Raw genomic sequence first — 16,431 nt, 5'->3', positions numbered from 1 at the left:
TTATGGCTGCATAGTATTCCATGGTGTATATGTGTCACATTTTCTTAATCCAGTCTATCATTGTTGGACATTTGGCTTGGTTCCAAGTCTTTGCTATTGTGAATAGTGCTGCAATAAACATATGTGTGCATGTGTCGTTATAGCACCATGATTTATAATCCTTTGGGTATATACCCAGTAAAGGGATGGCTGGATCAAATGGTATTTCTAGTTCTAGATCCTTGAGGAATCGCCACACTGTCTTCCACAATGGTTGAACTAGTTTACAGTCCCACCAACAGTGTAAAAGTGTTCCTATTTCTCCACATCCTCTCCAGCACCTGCTGTTTCCTGACATTTTAATGATCACCATTCTAACTGGTGTGAGATGGTATCTCATTGTGGTTTTGATTTGCATTTCTCTGATGGCCAGTGATGATGAGCATTTTTTCATGTGTTTGTTGGCTGCATAAATGTCTTCTTTTGAGAAGTGTCTGTTCATATCCTTTGCTCACTTTTTGATGGGGTTGCTTTTTTCTTGTAAATTTGTTTGAGTTCTTTGTAGATTCTGGATATTAGCCCTTTGTCAGATGAGTAGATTGCAAAAATTTTCTCCTATTCTGTAGGTTGCCTGTTCCCTCTGATGGTAGTTTCTTTTGCTGTGCAGAAGCTCTTTAGTTTAATGAGATCCCATTTGTCAATTCTGGCTTTTGTTGCCATTGTTTTTGGTGTTTTAGACATGAAGTCCTTGCCCATGCCTATGTCCTGAATGGTATTACCTAGGTTTTCTTCTAGGGATTTTATGGTTTTAGGTCTAACATTTAAGTCTTTAATCCACTTCAATTAATATATATATATTTTTTGAGATGGAGTCTCGCTCTGTCACCCAGGCTGGAGTGCAGTGACACAATCTCGGCTCACTGCAAGCTCCACCTTCCGGGTTCAAACCATTCTCCTGTCTAAGCCTCCTGAGCAGCTGGGACTACAGGTACCCACCACCACATCCAGCTAATTTTTTGTATTTTTAGTAGAGACAGGTTTTCACTGTGTTAGCCAGGATGGTCTCGATTTCCTGACCTTGTGATCCGCTTGCCTCAGCCTCCCAAAGTGCTGGGATTACAGGCGTGAACCACTGAGCCTGGCCCTGAATTAATTTTTGTATAAGGTGTAAGGAAGGGATCCAGTTTCAGCTTTCTACATATGGCTAGCCAGTTTTCCCAGCACCATTTATTAAATAGGGACTCCTTTCCCCATTTCTTGTTTTTGTCAGGTTTGTCAAAGATCAGATGGTTGTAGATGTGTGGTATTATTTCTGAGGGCTTTGTTCTGTTCCGTTGGTCTATATCTCTGTTTTGGTACCAGTACCATGCTGTTTTGGTTACTGTAGCCTTGTAGTACAGTTTGAAGTCAGGTAGCATGATGCCTCCAGCTTCGTTCTTTTGGCTTAGGATTGTCTTGGCAATGTGAGCTCTTTTTTGGTTCCATATGAACTTTAAAGTAGTTTTATCCAATTCTGTGAAGAAAGTCATTGGTAGCTTGATGGGGATGGCATTGAATCTATAAATTACTTTGGGCAGTATGGCCATTTTCACGATATTGATTCTTTCTATCCATGAGCATGGAATGTTCTTCCATTTGTTTGTATCCTCTTTTATTTCATTGAGCAGTGGTTTGTAGTTCTTCTTGAAGAGGGCCTTCACATCCCTTGCAAGTTGGATTCCTAGATATTTTATTCTCTTTGAAGCAATTGTGAATGGGAGTTCACTCATGATTTGGCTCTCTGTTTGTCTGTTATTGGTGTATAAGAATGCTTGTGATTTTTGCACATTGATTTTGTATCCTGAGACTTTGCTGAAGTTGCTTATCAGCTTAAGGAGATTTTGGGCAGAGACAGTGGGGTTTTCTAAATATACAATCATGTCATCTGCAAACAGGGACAATTTGACTTTCTCTTTTCCTAATTGAATACTCTTTATTTCTTTCTCCTGCCTGATTGCCCTGGCCAGAACTTCCAACACTATGTTGAATAGGAGTGGTGAGAGATGGCATCCCTGTCTTGTGCCAGTTTTCAAAGTGAATGCTTCCAGTTTTTGACCATTTAGTATGATATTGGCTGTGGGTTTGTCATAAATAGCTCTTATTATTTTATGATACGTCCCATCAATACCTAATTTATTGAACGTTTTTAGCATGAAGGGCTGTTGTATTTTGTCAAAGGCCTTTTCTGCATCTATTGAGATAATCATGTGGTTTTTGTCATTGGTTCTGTTTATATGCTGGATTATATTGATTTGCGTATGTTGAACCAGCCTTGCATCCCAGGGATGAAGCGCACTTGATCATGCTGGATAAGCTTATTGATGTGCTGCTGGATTTGGTTTGCCAGCATTTTATTGAGGATTTTTTGCATCGATGTTCATCAGGGATATTGGTCTAAAATTCTCTTTTTTTGTTGTGTCTCTGCCAGGCTTTGGTATCAGGATGATGCTGGCCTCATAAAATGAGTTAGGGAGGATTCCCTCTTTTTCTATCTATTGGAATAGTTCTTATAAACCTCGTCAGTGCATTTCATATAAGGATGTAGTTAATCATCCTATTACATTCTTTGTGAAGACATGTTTTCTTTTCATGATAATGAGGATTATTAATTGACTGTGTTTACATTTTCATTTTGATGAAGAAGAAGCACAGAACCAAATCGTTGGCTTAACTCTGGAATTTATATAAAACCCAGTAGTGTGCTTATTTGTGTATAATGTTTCCAGGCAGTCTATAATTCCAATTTTAGATTTCCCTATCCTAGTGTTTTATGTTCAGTTTATAGTTTACTGTTATTCTGCTTGTGAATTAAGGCAGGGAAGAAAGTAATAAGCAGCTAAGTGACAACCTGGAGGAGGTGGAACAGGTAAGGTATGTAGTTACCAGTCAAATTATATATTCAGTCATCTATCATTATTGTCTTTTAAGGGTCAGAGCTCAATCTTGGGTCTACTGAGGATTTTCCCTCATTGACTGAAAGATAATAGGGGGTATTAATAATCTCCCCACCTCTCCCTTCATAAAATGCACATTCAGGAATAAATTTTAAAAGTACTGTTTATTGAGCCCCCATCATGCACAGCTGTTGTACTGGGTTTTATATACAAATGATCACTTACTCCTGCATTCACTCTATAAGGTAAATATAGTCCTCACTTAACTATATTCTAAGAGGGTGAGTAGGTTACCCATGGTCACATAGTGAGTACACAGCAGACAGGTATTTGTACTCAAGTCTGCCTGTTTCCAAACATGAGAAAGATGAAAGGAACCTAATAGAAACCTGACTAGACTCCATGTTTCAACTTCGGCTTGCATTTTGCAGCATGAGATCTGCATGAACCTTTGCAGACTACACCTGATATAGTGAATTCTCTTGCGTTATTCTAGTTGGATTCCAGGAAGAAGGTTTCAAGAAGAGTCTGGGTATTGTTGGGTAGGCACCTATAGAAATTTTTGGTTTACTCTTGCTATTGGATAGTGTGCTTTTAATGTTTATTTGGCAGGGGCTTTGACTTAACGTACTCTCATTATGGAAGCATCTCAGGCAGAGGGAATCACATTTATGTTTAGATTTCCTTAAAAGAAAACTATTTGCTTGCTAATTTGGTGGCAACTTCTGCTGGACATTTTAGGCTTCAAACTTTTCTTCAGTTAGTAAAGCCTTCTTCAACTGCTCACAATAATTATAAAATGTTGAATTCCTGAAACGGATCAGTTGATGATTGACTTTATGCAAGGATGCACTTATGATTCCTTTTAATTCAGAGTATTCGGAATGGAATTCTATTGACAAAAACACATCTGATTTCCAATTAATATTCTAGGAACATCCTTGGTAAGTGTAATGTCTCTGTCCTGTCTCTATCTCCTTTGCCTATAGAACATGACTAAGATGGAGTTGGGAGGCTGTTAGAGGAATTCATCTCTTCCCTGTGTGGATTTATTTTCTAAGGTATCAATAGGTATCACAATTTAATTTCACAAAGTTCCAGGTCTGTAGGATGGATGTGGCTAATGGAAGAGTTTTATTAATTTGGTCATGTATAATGTATAAAGTATGCTACTTTTCTCCCTTTGAATATGGCCTCCATGTTTCTTTAGGCATGTCTGAGGGAATTTTTTAATTTTTAAAACATTTTTTGTATAGAGACAGGATCTTCCTATGTTGCCCAGGCTGGTCTTGAACTCCTGGCCTCAAGCAATCCTCCCACTTTAGCTTCCCAAAGTGCTAGGATTATAGGCATGAGCTACCATGCCTGGCCTTGTCTGAGGGAATTTGGATTCTTATCATGATGGCTGTGCTCTGTGAGTGTCTATTCCACATATAGGTCCCATCCCCAGAGGCTGCTCTTCTGGCCTCTCAGCTGAGTGGTGTTGAGAGGTATCTTTTCAACTCCAGGTCACAACCTATCATGAAACCAATTTGGTAGTTAGCTCAATCAGCGACATTCTCAATAGTCATGTGCAATTACTATGAAGTCTTGGTGATATATAGCAAATCTATTTCTTGCTTATATGCCTGAGTTGGCTGGGATTTCACTGATCTAGGCAGGGCTCATCTAGGCTTGGCTTCAAGCTGCAGGTTGCGTCTAGGCCTGCTCTGTTTGTCCTTCATCCTGTCCTTGGGCCAACAGGGTACATTCTTCTCAAGAGAGAAGGGCAAGAAGGTAAACCCAACCGTGCAAGCATACTTTCAAAACTTGTATCAAGTAAGCTAACCCATAGGACAAGCAAAAGCCCAAAGTCAAGGGGAAGTACATTCCACCTGCCATGAAAAGGCATCTGCTATGATGGGATGATGGAAAGCCGCACTTCAATGCTCAGCATTTTCAAAACAGGAAAAAAAATCAGAGTGTAGTATTAAAAGGGTAAGTATTGTCTTATAAAACTTTCCTTTCAGTTATATTTAAATCTGGACTATTTCAGGGGTCTCTTAACTGGGCTCCCTGCTTCTGCCCTCCCTATAGTCAACACAGCCTCCAGAGGGATCCTTATTTTTTATTTATTTTTATTTTTTGAGACAGTCTCACTCTGTCACCCAGGCTGGAGTGTGGTGGTGTGAACATGGCTCCCTGCAGCCTTGACTTCCCAGGCTCAACCCATCCTCCTACCTCTGCCTCCCGAGTAGCTGGGACTACAGGTGTGCTCCACCATGCCTGGCTAACTTTTTGTATTTTTAGTAAAGACGGGGTTTCTCCATATTGTCCAGGCTGGTCTTGAACTCCTGGGCTCAAGTGATCTCCCCTCCTCAGCCTCCCAAAGTGCTGGGATTACAGGAATGAGCCACTGCACCAGTGTAGGGATGCCTATTAAAATGAAGCCAGATTGGCCGGGTATGGTGGCTCACGCATATAATCCCAGCACTTTGGGAGGCTGAGGCAGGTGGATCAGCTGAGCTCAGGAGTTTGAGACCAGCCTGACCAATGTGGAGAAACCCCATCTCTACTAAAAATATAAAATTAGCCAGGTGTGGTGGCACATGCCTGTAATCCCAGTTACTCGGGAGGCTGAGGCAAGAGAATCACTTGAACCCGGGAGATGGAGGTTGCAGTGAGCCGAGATCGTGCCACTGCACTCCAGCCTGGGCAACAAGAGCGAAACACCATCTCAAAACAAACAAACAAAATGAACCCAGATCACACTGCTTTCCTTCTAAAAAACCCTCCAGCGGCTCCCCACACAGGTCCCCTTCATGTTCCTCAAACTCACCTGCTTGGTATGCTCCTACCTTAGGGCCTTTACACTTGCTATCCCCTGTGCCTGGAATGTTCTTTACATAGTTATCTATATACTCATTCCCTCACTAGTCAGTGAGTGAGGCCTTCCTTCACTTCTCAATATAAAATTGCAGCCGCCACCAAACCAGACACTCCTGATACCTTCCGTGCTTTAATCAGCATGTTGAAGCACCACATGACAATATTTACATATTTATCTTGTTTGTTTTTTCCCACTGGAGAGTAGCTCCAGGAAGGCAGGTTCTCTTGTCTGCTTTTTTTACTGCTATATTCTCAGGGCCTGACACATAGAAGAAACTCAAGTATTTGTTGGTTGAATGCGCAAGCTAACAGAGGTTCATTTTTCTCATGGAACAAGAATATGGAAGCAGGTGGGCCTCAGTGTGGTTGAGAGGCTCATCATGCCTTCAGAGAGCCAGGCTCTTTCCACCTTTTCCCTCTGCCAACCTCAGTGTGTTGGGATGTCTCTTTTCATGGTCTCAAGATGGCTGAAGTTGCTCAAACCCTGTCCCTCCTCCACAACTTATCACAGGAAGAAAGGGTGAACCTCTCCTAGTGCATCTCTCACTGATCAGCAGGAAAGTCTTTCCCAGAAGTTCATAACTGAGTTAGACATCCATCCGCAAACCAGTAGTTGGCCAACAAAAGTGAGATTCCCCTGACTGAACAGCTGTCACGTTCCTCTCCTCGTGCTGACACACGGCCACCTCGGAGCTGGACAAAATCAGAGTTGTGTTGGTTTTTAAAAGAAGGCAGGGGTGGGGAAGGCTCACCCACAGCAGGTTTCCACACAAGATGGGCACGGCTTCTGGAGGATGTTAACAGCCCCCCTTGAATCATGACTCAGAGGTATGCCTATCTTTTGTACCCCAAAAGTCAGAGGACCCAGGGTTACATTGTGATTTTTGTAAGATGGAGGGAACCCTGCAGCAGCCCATCTGTCCCAGTGATTAGTCACATCATCATCCATTTCCCCATCCCCATCCCTCCCTCTGCCAGCCCAACATGTTCCCAGAGTGTGAGCAGAGCCAGCCTCCGCTTCACTGCTGCATTCTGTTCCACCAGAAAAGGACACCTCCCTTTGCATGGCCCATTGCCTCAAGACCCAAGAAAGAGTCTCACTACTTTTGAATCAAAGGCTTTATCTTTAAGAAAGCAAACTTAGTGAATCAGAATTTTCTTCCATTTTGGTTCTATTGTTTTAAGAAAAGTATACCAAATTAAAAATTAAGAACTATTTTTTAATAGATAATACATGTACATGGTACAAAATTCAAAAGGTACAAAAGGTGTACATTGAAAAGTCATTCCCACCCCTCTTCCCAGAGGCAATTCAGGCTGCCAGGCTGCTAGGTATCCTCCCAGAGACATCCTAGGCATATGCAGGTGGACATATGATATACAAGTGTATATGTCTGTGTGAAAACATATGCACACACATACATCTACACACTTTCTCCATCCCAAACATTAGGATACCATGGGCTTCTTTTTTCCTCACTTAATCATGCATCTTGGGGACCATTCTATGATAGTACACACACAGGATCCATTGTTTTAAATTTCTGCAAACTATTCCATTGTTTAAGCTGGCCATAATGTATTTAACCATTCCCCTATATTGGTGGCACTCTCCAACTTTTTGCTATTACAATGTTTCAACAAAAACTCTTGTACACAGGTACCTTGTACACAGGTACAATTCTTAGGAGTAGCACTGCTAGTTCAAAAAGCTTACGCATTCGCACTTTTGATAGACACCGTCCGGCTGTCCCCCATGGAGTGCCTACCTGTCACACTCCTGCCACCACCATATCTAGTGCTGCCACCCACAGCCTTGAACTGTGGTCCCACTTCTTGGTTCACATGGCTGAGACATTTCTACCCATCAAGTTACCTTTAGATTCATGACACATTTTGAGCCAAAACATACCTTATCTCTAACATTAGTGTAGTTCTTCCCTCTTTTCCCTTCTTAGGGAATAAAAAAAAAAAAAAAAAATCTGTAAAAGGCAATTCCTTTGAAAGATTCAAAACCTCTGACACCTTGTTTCATTTCAAACTTCAAGGTTACAGTATAACACACTCTAAGAGAGACCCTCTAAAGTTGTGAAAACTGTTCTCAAACTAAGCATCAAGTAGAGGAAAGGCTCAATCTAAATTTTTCTAATAGAGATGCAAAGTTGCAATGTGGAAAAGCCATTTTATCCAACCGGAATTTCCCAGTCAGTCATCTACCTTGAGCTAGATGCTGGGGAGAGTGTGGTAAGACAGGCCCTTACTTTTGTTGCCCAGGGCCACTGGCCATGGGCAGGCATGAGCTCGGCACATTTTGGGGACGGATGTAAGGCTGGCATGGAACATCCACAGTATTCCCTGTATTGTCAAGTATGCTGCAGATCGGGCACCAAATCCTCCAGGAGTTTTGCACATTTATTGTGAGAATACTATTATAGCATTACCTTTTACAATGCATCTTCAGCCTGTCATAGAAGGAATGCTCTGGACTCCATGAAAAGGATCAAGAGAGGGCATGGGGGATTCTGAAGATGCACGGAACAAGGCACTTTCCTTGGCAATCCCAACCATGGGGACAGATGATGGCACCCATCCTATGGGGCTCTTTATTGTACTGTTCTGCATTAAGATGTTCTTTTACTTTGAGGCCAACACCAGCCATGAGTAAATCATAAAGTGCTTCCTTAAAGTGTTCTTCCTCAATGCATGTTTCAACCCAACATCTGCACTTCAGGACAAGGGGTCAGGCTCAAAGTAACTGTGCTACTGCTAGATGCCTACCTCCCTTTTAGGGTGATCATCAGTCACCTACAGAGTGGGCAAACAAGACCATCTGAGGCAGCAGAAATATGAGGGCACAGGTTATAGCCAGGGCTCACTGTCCGGAGTGCCCTTTAAGGCAGGTCTGCTTCGGTCACTAGAGATGTGACTGGCGCCTGACAACATCAACAACGTCACAACCCTGAGGTCTGAGGTCCCGGGCATGGCACTTTGTGAGGTAGTAAAAGGACTGTCTGAAGGTCTTCTCCAGCCTCTGCTCAAGGTTTCAGGAGGTCCCGAGGGCTCGGTGTTGTCAGAGAATGCTTCCCAGGCATGGACCTTCTGGTTGTGCTGACGGACTCAGTGGACACTGGCAGGACCCAGCTATCCTGAAAATATGTAAGGGCTACGAGCTAGAACCATTAAAACCATGAACTTCAGACTCTAACAGAGATATGCTTGACAAACTGGGAATTTGCCCTCTGTTAAAACACCCCTCAGTGTGACTCTGACGACTGTTTAACATTCTGTACCTCCCTCTAGTGGTGTTAGCTAACCCCAGTCATCCAACAGAGACGGAGCACAGGTCAAAGACATCAACAAATGTCTTAGCATCTCCCCACGCACCTCATGATCACCCAATCTTGTCCTGCTCACAACAGCTCTGATTGCAGCTTAAAGCAGAGCAGTCCCATGTACTCCATAAGAAGCAAGAAGTGGGAGGAAGCCCCCATCCCAGAGGCTGGCGGAGATTCCACAGCACTGGGCAGCCTGCCTGCTAGCAACTCCTGTGCTGATTGAGCAGAGTGTCTCTCCTGGGGAAACCTGGTTCCTCCTGAAGCGCACATTTTGAAAAACTTAAGGATGTTCTTGCTTCCTTTTAACTCTGGAGAACGCTGTGGGCTTAGAGTACAATGCCACACTATATCTAGGCACACAGAGAGCCGTAGCCCTGGGAAGACGACCCCTTCTGGCTCTCCAGGTGGCTTCTGAAATGATCAGGGACCTTGGGGCATCTCCTTAGCCTATACGGCTTCACTATAAAGTCATATAACATCCTAATTACTCAGAAAGGCACTGTCCACACTGAGGGTTGTCTGCAGCAAGTGTGAAATTTGAGTTCAAACTGGCTTCTGTAGTCTAATTCAAAGTGTATTCAGGCAACAGAAACTGATTTATCCGTAGTAGGTCTTGTAGATTAAAAAAAAAAAAAAAGGGGAAGAGAGATCTATGGACACCTCTCTATACCAAAACCAAACCAAATGAAACTCCTGTGAAATACAGCTCAAAATAAATGCCTGCACTTTCAAAAAGAATTACTGCTTGCTTTGGATTCATCATGCCATACTTTCCCCATCAGCATAGAGGTGGACTCCAGTAACCCCAGAATGTCATCTGCCTCCCTACCACCTGTGAACAAATATTCAAATAACTGCCCCAACTGTTCACAAAGTTCAGTTAGCCAGGGGTGGACCTACAAGCTGCTTAACAAGACAACGCAGATGTTTCCCTGACTGAAATAATTTCAAACGCAGTCAAAACTTCTGTCTCCTTCCCCTGCCCTCAGAGTGCCACCTGTTCTTTTGCAATTACTTGCTTCAACTTCACCAAGCCCTTCAAAACCCCCACATGAGCGCAGCTCAGGGACCAGCTGAGGTGGAGCTGCACATGGCCCAAGAAGCGCCCACAGGTGTCAGTTTCTATTTGCAAGCTGCTGCTTCCGCCTGGCTCAGACAGGCCTTGCTGGCCCTGGCACTGAAACCAGTGGCTGTTTTTAATCCAGCACGTGTGTGTTTTTAAATCTGTACACATCAGCCTTGCTTAATCACATCCATTAGGGAACTAAAAATGAACACATTTCTGTGGCTGCTGAATGCCCCACTTGCTTGACATGTTTAAGCTTTTGTTACTGTCCAAACCTGCCACCTGGTATGTTTGCAAGATTCATGCAAAATGGAGCAGAAACCTACTGAACATGACTGAATTACCAGACTCCTGAAGGACCTGGGCAGCAGGAGCTCCATGTTTGATTTGCACTGGTCACTTCCAAGGATTAAAATCAACCCTCAGCTGCCCTTCAAGGCCCTCCAAAGCCTAGTCTCAGCCCTACTTCCCAGACGGGTCTCTGAAGCCTCCTGCAGAGACTAGCTTATCCCCTGCTTTCCCAACATGCATGCCGTGTACTCCTCTGCACCCTCTTGGGTTTTTAATCATAGTGTATTTTCATTTACAACAGTCTTCCTATCAACATCCGATTCTCCCTTTAGATAGGGCTCAACTGCTGCCTCCTCCAGGAAGTTTCCCTGGATCTCTGCAAACCCCACTGCTCTTCCTCCTGGCACCCTACTTGCCTTGAGTGCAGGGAACAGTGTCTGTCTCTCTCCTGGCTCAGACCATGACCCAGCTGCAGTGTAGCCTCATCAAATGTGCCTTCAATGAGGGATGCACAGCCCCTCTGCATGCTGTGGCTCACAGGAACATTGGGGCAGGGGAAGGTAGGTATAATTTTTATTGAAGTGTCCTCAGCACAAGGTCTGTTTTCAATTTTCTGAGAAATAAACTTGAGTAATGTATAAAAATTAAAGCGACACTAAACTTTCATTCCAGTTGCTGTCACCACCAAGCCTGCTGGCTGGCACCTGGAAGAGCTGGGAACAAAAGGTACCATGGCAGGTGAAAGGCCCAAGTGACCAACACTACCTGGGCTGATCATTTCAGCTAAATGCCTCCTGTTTACTGGAAAACATCTTGGATAGCCCAGTTCTGTGGGCAAGTGTGCTGTATCTGCCTCCCTGGGCCACCTGCTGGGTACCTGTGTGGTAGGAACTGTGTTTTACACGTCTCTGAATCTTCCTCAGTGGTTGCTGAATTAATACTTGCTAAACAAATGAATTCTTCTTTATTCAGAGTCCATACAAATACAGGTACCTTCGTAAGCGCAATGTTACTGGAGACATAAAAGTTGAATCAACAGAGAACAAGTACTCCCCACATTCTTCATAGGATGATGGGTGTTATCCAAGCCACGTGTTTACTGTCTGATTCCATCAACAGCAGCCAACAGAAATGAATGGAAGCAAAGAGGAGAAAGAAAACATCCAGGTTGTTGAAATCATTACACCTGCATCTCTCTACTGTTGCTTTCAGAACCATTTCATGATCTTGTAGTTGATATACGGTGCTTAAAAGTAAAATCAATGACATACAACCACAGCTGGGGATGTTCAGGAGGCCTTCGCTTTCACCTTGGACAGCAGCATCTCATTCTTGCGGCCCTCCTGGAGGGGAAGCAGAGAGTACAGAGAGAGTGGTGACTACATTAGCACCCATGTGAGGCCAAGTTGGTCTCAGTGCCCTTCCCATATGCCTATGGGAGACATCTCCTGGCCAACCCTGTCTCTTGGCATGCTGCCGCCAACATGGTGAAGCTTCCTGATGACCTACTGACATCAACACCAATATAACTATAATGATGCTCCATTTCTGGGCTGTCAGACTGAAAATAGGATGAGAGGATAGGCACTGTCATTCCAAAAGACTTCATGAAGTCTATGAAACCTCAAGGGGACGGAAGCAGAAAGCACACTTATCTGCCAGTCTTGGCCTACTATGGTAAGGGAGCGAGGAAAGGCTTTGGAGACAGCAGCCTAAAAAGAGATAAAAGGGAGCCCTAGTTTACATAGCAGGCAAAACACATAGAGTTCTAACAGTGAAGGTTAAGAATATTCTTGTCTTTAAGAAAGAAACTCAGAAAATAGGATAAGAGATATTCATCAAGAGATAACGGGGCCGGGCGCAGTGGCTCACGCCTGTAATCCCAGCACTTTGGGAGGCCGAGGCAGGCGGATCACGAGGTCAGGAGATCGAGACCATCCTGGCTACTACTAAACCCCGTCTCTACTAAAAATATAAAATATTAGCCAGGCGTGGTGGCGGGCGCCTGTAGTCCTAGCTACTTGGGAGGCGGAGCTTGCAGTGAGCCGAGATTGTGCCACTGCACTCCAGCCTGGGTGACAGAGCAAGGCTCTGTCTTGAAAAAAAAATAAAATAAAATAACCTGCCCTTCCTTAAAACCAAGCTGTATGAAATCAATGGCACGTGCTACGGGTTATCACTGAGGGAGGTCACTGCCCCATCCTCTGCCTATAGAATCTGACATCCAGTGGCACAAGTCACCTCTGCATCATTTCATGTTCCCTCTGGGGTCATCTTCAAAAGCTTCTAACTGCGCCTCCTGCCCTTGTTCCACTGGCCTTAGTAGCTCAGGATATCTCCATCTGCTAGCAAACCTCCAATAACTCCAACCCCATTCTCTGGGCAGGGTCACAAGGAGTCCTGCTTTTAAATTGGGAGATAAAAGTGGTAGCAGAAAGGGCCTGGAGAGGTAGAGCTCACAGGCTTGGCAGTGGTCAGGCCTCCAGGGGCTGTGTTTTCCTGGGGGTGCATTTATTGTGGGAGAAAAACTTTTACCCTTGAACCTTCTGCACTCAAAACCCCCACGGTCAATTTTTCCACCTCCCTGGGCCAGGGTCAGGTGCTCCCAGCTCTCTGGAGGCCCTGATCTTTTTGCAGTGTGATGGCAGCATGACCATAACGACCTTGGTTTTGCTAAGACTAGTGCTGGCTCATCTACAGGATTCAGATGTGTCTTTCACTCAAGCAGCAAGGAAACAGGTGGGTGCTTGCCTTGGTGGTAAGGCTGAATACTTTGAGGCTATCAGCAGCAAGGTGCTCTGACACTTTTGAACACCTTTTTGGGGAGAGAGGGGCAGTTCATGGGCAGGGCGGTGGTGGGACAGAAATAAGGTGATGCTGGGTTCCTTTTAAAAATGGCCTGAGATGTACTTGGGGGAAAAAAGACTCCAGCTTAAAACAAATGGAGGGGAAGAGATGGAACAAGAACAGAGAGCTACACTATTATATTGTTATACTACACTCTCTACTTGTGTATTTTTTAAGATTTCCATAACAAAAATATAAAACAGTAAATAAGTTTAAACTGTCACCCACCTCACCGTTTAAATGAGGCAAAAACAGCATCAGAACTCTACCGTGGGGAACTGTGTGTCACAGCACCCTAGGCGATGCTTGTACTTTTCGGTAGAGACAGCCTGCAATGTCACCTAGTATGTGAGCCTACAGAATCATATTCTCCGTCTCTTCAAAGCAAATACAAAAGAGGCGCTTTGGGTGTTTGTTTCTAGAAGAAAAGGGAAAATGTCTCATCACCTCAGTCTCTTTCCTGCTGAAAACTCTATCCTAAGGCCCACTAGGTGCCAGACAGAGAGCTAAGTTCACTCAAGGTTATGTACCCAAAGCCAGCTTCACAAAAATGTAGGGTTTGAATTCATCAGTGCTATTGAATTTAAATCTTAGTATCATGACCTGATGGCGCCCACGGCGCATAACTGTTGCCCATTTAACGTGGGGTAAACCAAACCCAACAAAGGCAACCGCTAAGGTGGCAAAAAACCATATTGTAGACAACAATGTTGTGTTTTCATTAAGAATAATTATTGCACACTACAAGTGCTTGGGCCCAGGATGCAGTGAGAATTCAGAACGCAGAAGTAGAGGGCCAGTGAGGGGATGGTGAGAAGGCAAAATAGAGGGTACTGGGAGAAGGCTCCACCCTGGAAAGTCCAAATTAAACTGTAATATATAAAACAGAAAAGCAACAGAACTAGTCTGGCTGAAGATATGGGGTAGAGGCTGTGGAGTAGCAAGCAAGTCCCTATCGTCACCTCCTCCTCAACACCTGTGGTGGCCCCAAATTACCTCGCAAGAGCTTGTGGGAGAAAGTTTAAGATGCTGGAACACTGACATGTGGGTGCCAGTTTTAAATTTTTGCCAAGTAAAATGTTCAAAAAAAAAAAAAAAAAAGGACTACCCACCATCACAATTATTTTCTAAGACAATTTTAACACCAAAAAATAAAAGGACATGCTAAATGTGAGGTGAAATATATTTAAATGAAATATGCAAGATTTTCAGGGAGTGGAGCCAAGATGGCCAAATAAGAACAGCTCCAGTCTACAGCTCCCAGTGTGAGCAACGCAGAAGACGGGTGATTTCTGCATTTCCAACTGAGGTACCGGGTTCATCTCACTGGGGAGTGTCAGAAAGTGGGTGCAGCACACCGAGTGTGAGCTGAAGCAGGGCGAGGCATCGCCTCACCCAGGAAGCACAAGGGGTCAGGGAATTCCCTTTCCTAGTCAAAGAAAGGGGTGACAGATGGCACCTGGAAAATCGGGTCATTCCCACCCTAATACTGTGCTTTTCCAACGGTCTTAGCAAACAGCACACCAGGAGATTATATCCCGCGCCTAGCTCAGAGCGTCCTACACCCACGGAGCCTCGCTCATTGCTACCACAGCAGTCTGAGATCAAACTACAAGGCAGTAAGGCTGGGGGAGGGGCACCTGCCATTGCTGAGGCTTGAGTAGGTAAACAAAGTGGCTAAGAAGCTCGAACTGGGTGGAGCCCACCACAGCTCAAGGAGGCCTGCCTGCCTGCCTCTGTAGACTCCACCTCTGGGGGCAGGGCATAACCAAACAAAAGGCAGCAGAATCCTCTGCAGACTTAAAAGTCCCTGTCTGACAGCTTTGAAGAGAACAGTGGTTCTCCCAGCAATGGAGATCTGAGAACGGACACACTGCTTCCTCAAGTGGGTCCCTGACCCCCGAGTAGCCTAATTGGGAGGCACCCCCCAGTAGGGGCACACTGACACCTCACACGGCCGGGTACTCCTCTGAGACAAAACTTCCAGAGGAATGATCAGGCAACAACATTTGCTGCTCACCAATATCCGCTGTTCTGCAGCCTCCACTGCTGATACCCAGGCAAACAAGGTCTGGAGTGGACCTCCAGCAAACTCCAACAGACCTGCAGCTGAGGGTCCTGACTGTTAAAAGGAAAACTAACAAACAGAAAGGACATCCATACCAAAACCCCATCTGTACGTCACCATCATCAAAGACCAAAGGTAGATAAAACCACAAAGATGGGGAAAAAACAGAGTAGAAAAACTGGAAACTCTAAAAATCAGAGTGCCTCTCCTCCTCCAAAGGAACGCAGCTCCTCACCAGCCGCGGAACAAAGCTGGATGGAGAATGATTTTGATGAGTTGAGAGAAGAAGGCTTCAGACAATCAAACTACTCCAAGCTAAAGGAGGAAGTTCGAACCCATGGCAAAGAAGTTAAAAACCTTAAAAAAAATTAGACAAATGGCTAACTAGAATAACCAATGCAGAGAAGTCCTTAAAGGACCTGATAGAGCTGAAAACCACGGCATGAGAACTACGTGACGAATGCACAAGCCTCAGTAGCCGATTCAATCAACTGGAAGAAAGGGTATCAGTGATGGAAGAGCAAATTAATGAAATGAAGCGAGAAGAGAAGTTTAGAGAAAAAAGAATAAAAAGAAATGACCAAAGCCTCCAAGAAATATGGGACTATGTGAAAAGACCAAATCTACATCTGATTGGTGTACCTGAAAGTGACGAGGAGAATGGAACCAAGTTGGAAAACAGTCTGCAGGATACTATCCAGGAGAACTTCCTCAATCTAGCAAGGCAGGCCAACATTCAAATTTAGGAAATACAGAGAATGCCACAAAGATACTCCTCAAGAAGAGCAACTCCAAGACACATAATTGTCAGATTCACCAAAGTTGAAATGAAGGAAAAAATGTTAAGGGCAGCCAGAGAGAAAGGTCGGGTTACCCACAAAGGGAAGCCCATCAGACTAACAGCTGATCTCTCAGCAGAAACTCTACAAGCCAGAGGACAGGGGGGGCCAATATTCAACATTCTTAAAGAAAAGAATTTTCAACCCAGAATTTCATATCCAGCCAAACTAAGCTTCATAAGTGAAGGAGAAATAAAATACAGAC

At 44.2% G+C, this 16,431-nt stretch overlaps 1 protein-coding gene across 3 annotated transcripts in view; it reads right to left on the bottom strand.

Moving 5' to 3' along the window:
* Positions 1-11,406: 11,406 nt before the first annotated feature.
* Positions 11,407-16,431, bottom strand: part of CCDC93 (coiled-coil domain containing 93) — a 94,696-nt gene continuing 89,671 nt past the window's right edge. For all 3 annotated transcript variants that reach the window (XM_054477313.2, XM_063647374.1, XM_054477316.2), the window contains one exon: positions 11,407-11,815. In XM_054477313.2, coding sequence (XP_054333288.1) covers positions 11,762-11,815 — 54 coding nt within the window. In that variant the 3' untranslated portion in view covers positions 11,407-11,761. The remainder of the gene's footprint in view (positions 11,816-16,431) is intronic.

The sequence above is a fragment of the Pongo pygmaeus genome, chromosome 11, assembly GCF_028885625.2.
Source record: "Pongo pygmaeus isolate AG05252 chromosome 11, NHGRI_mPonPyg2-v2.0_pri, whole genome shotgun sequence".
Lineage (NCBI taxonomy): Eukaryota > Metazoa > Chordata > Mammalia > Primates > Hominidae > Pongo > Pongo pygmaeus.
Note: the sequence above shows the minus strand (reverse complement) of the source record. Positions and strands in the feature narration are given on the sequence as shown.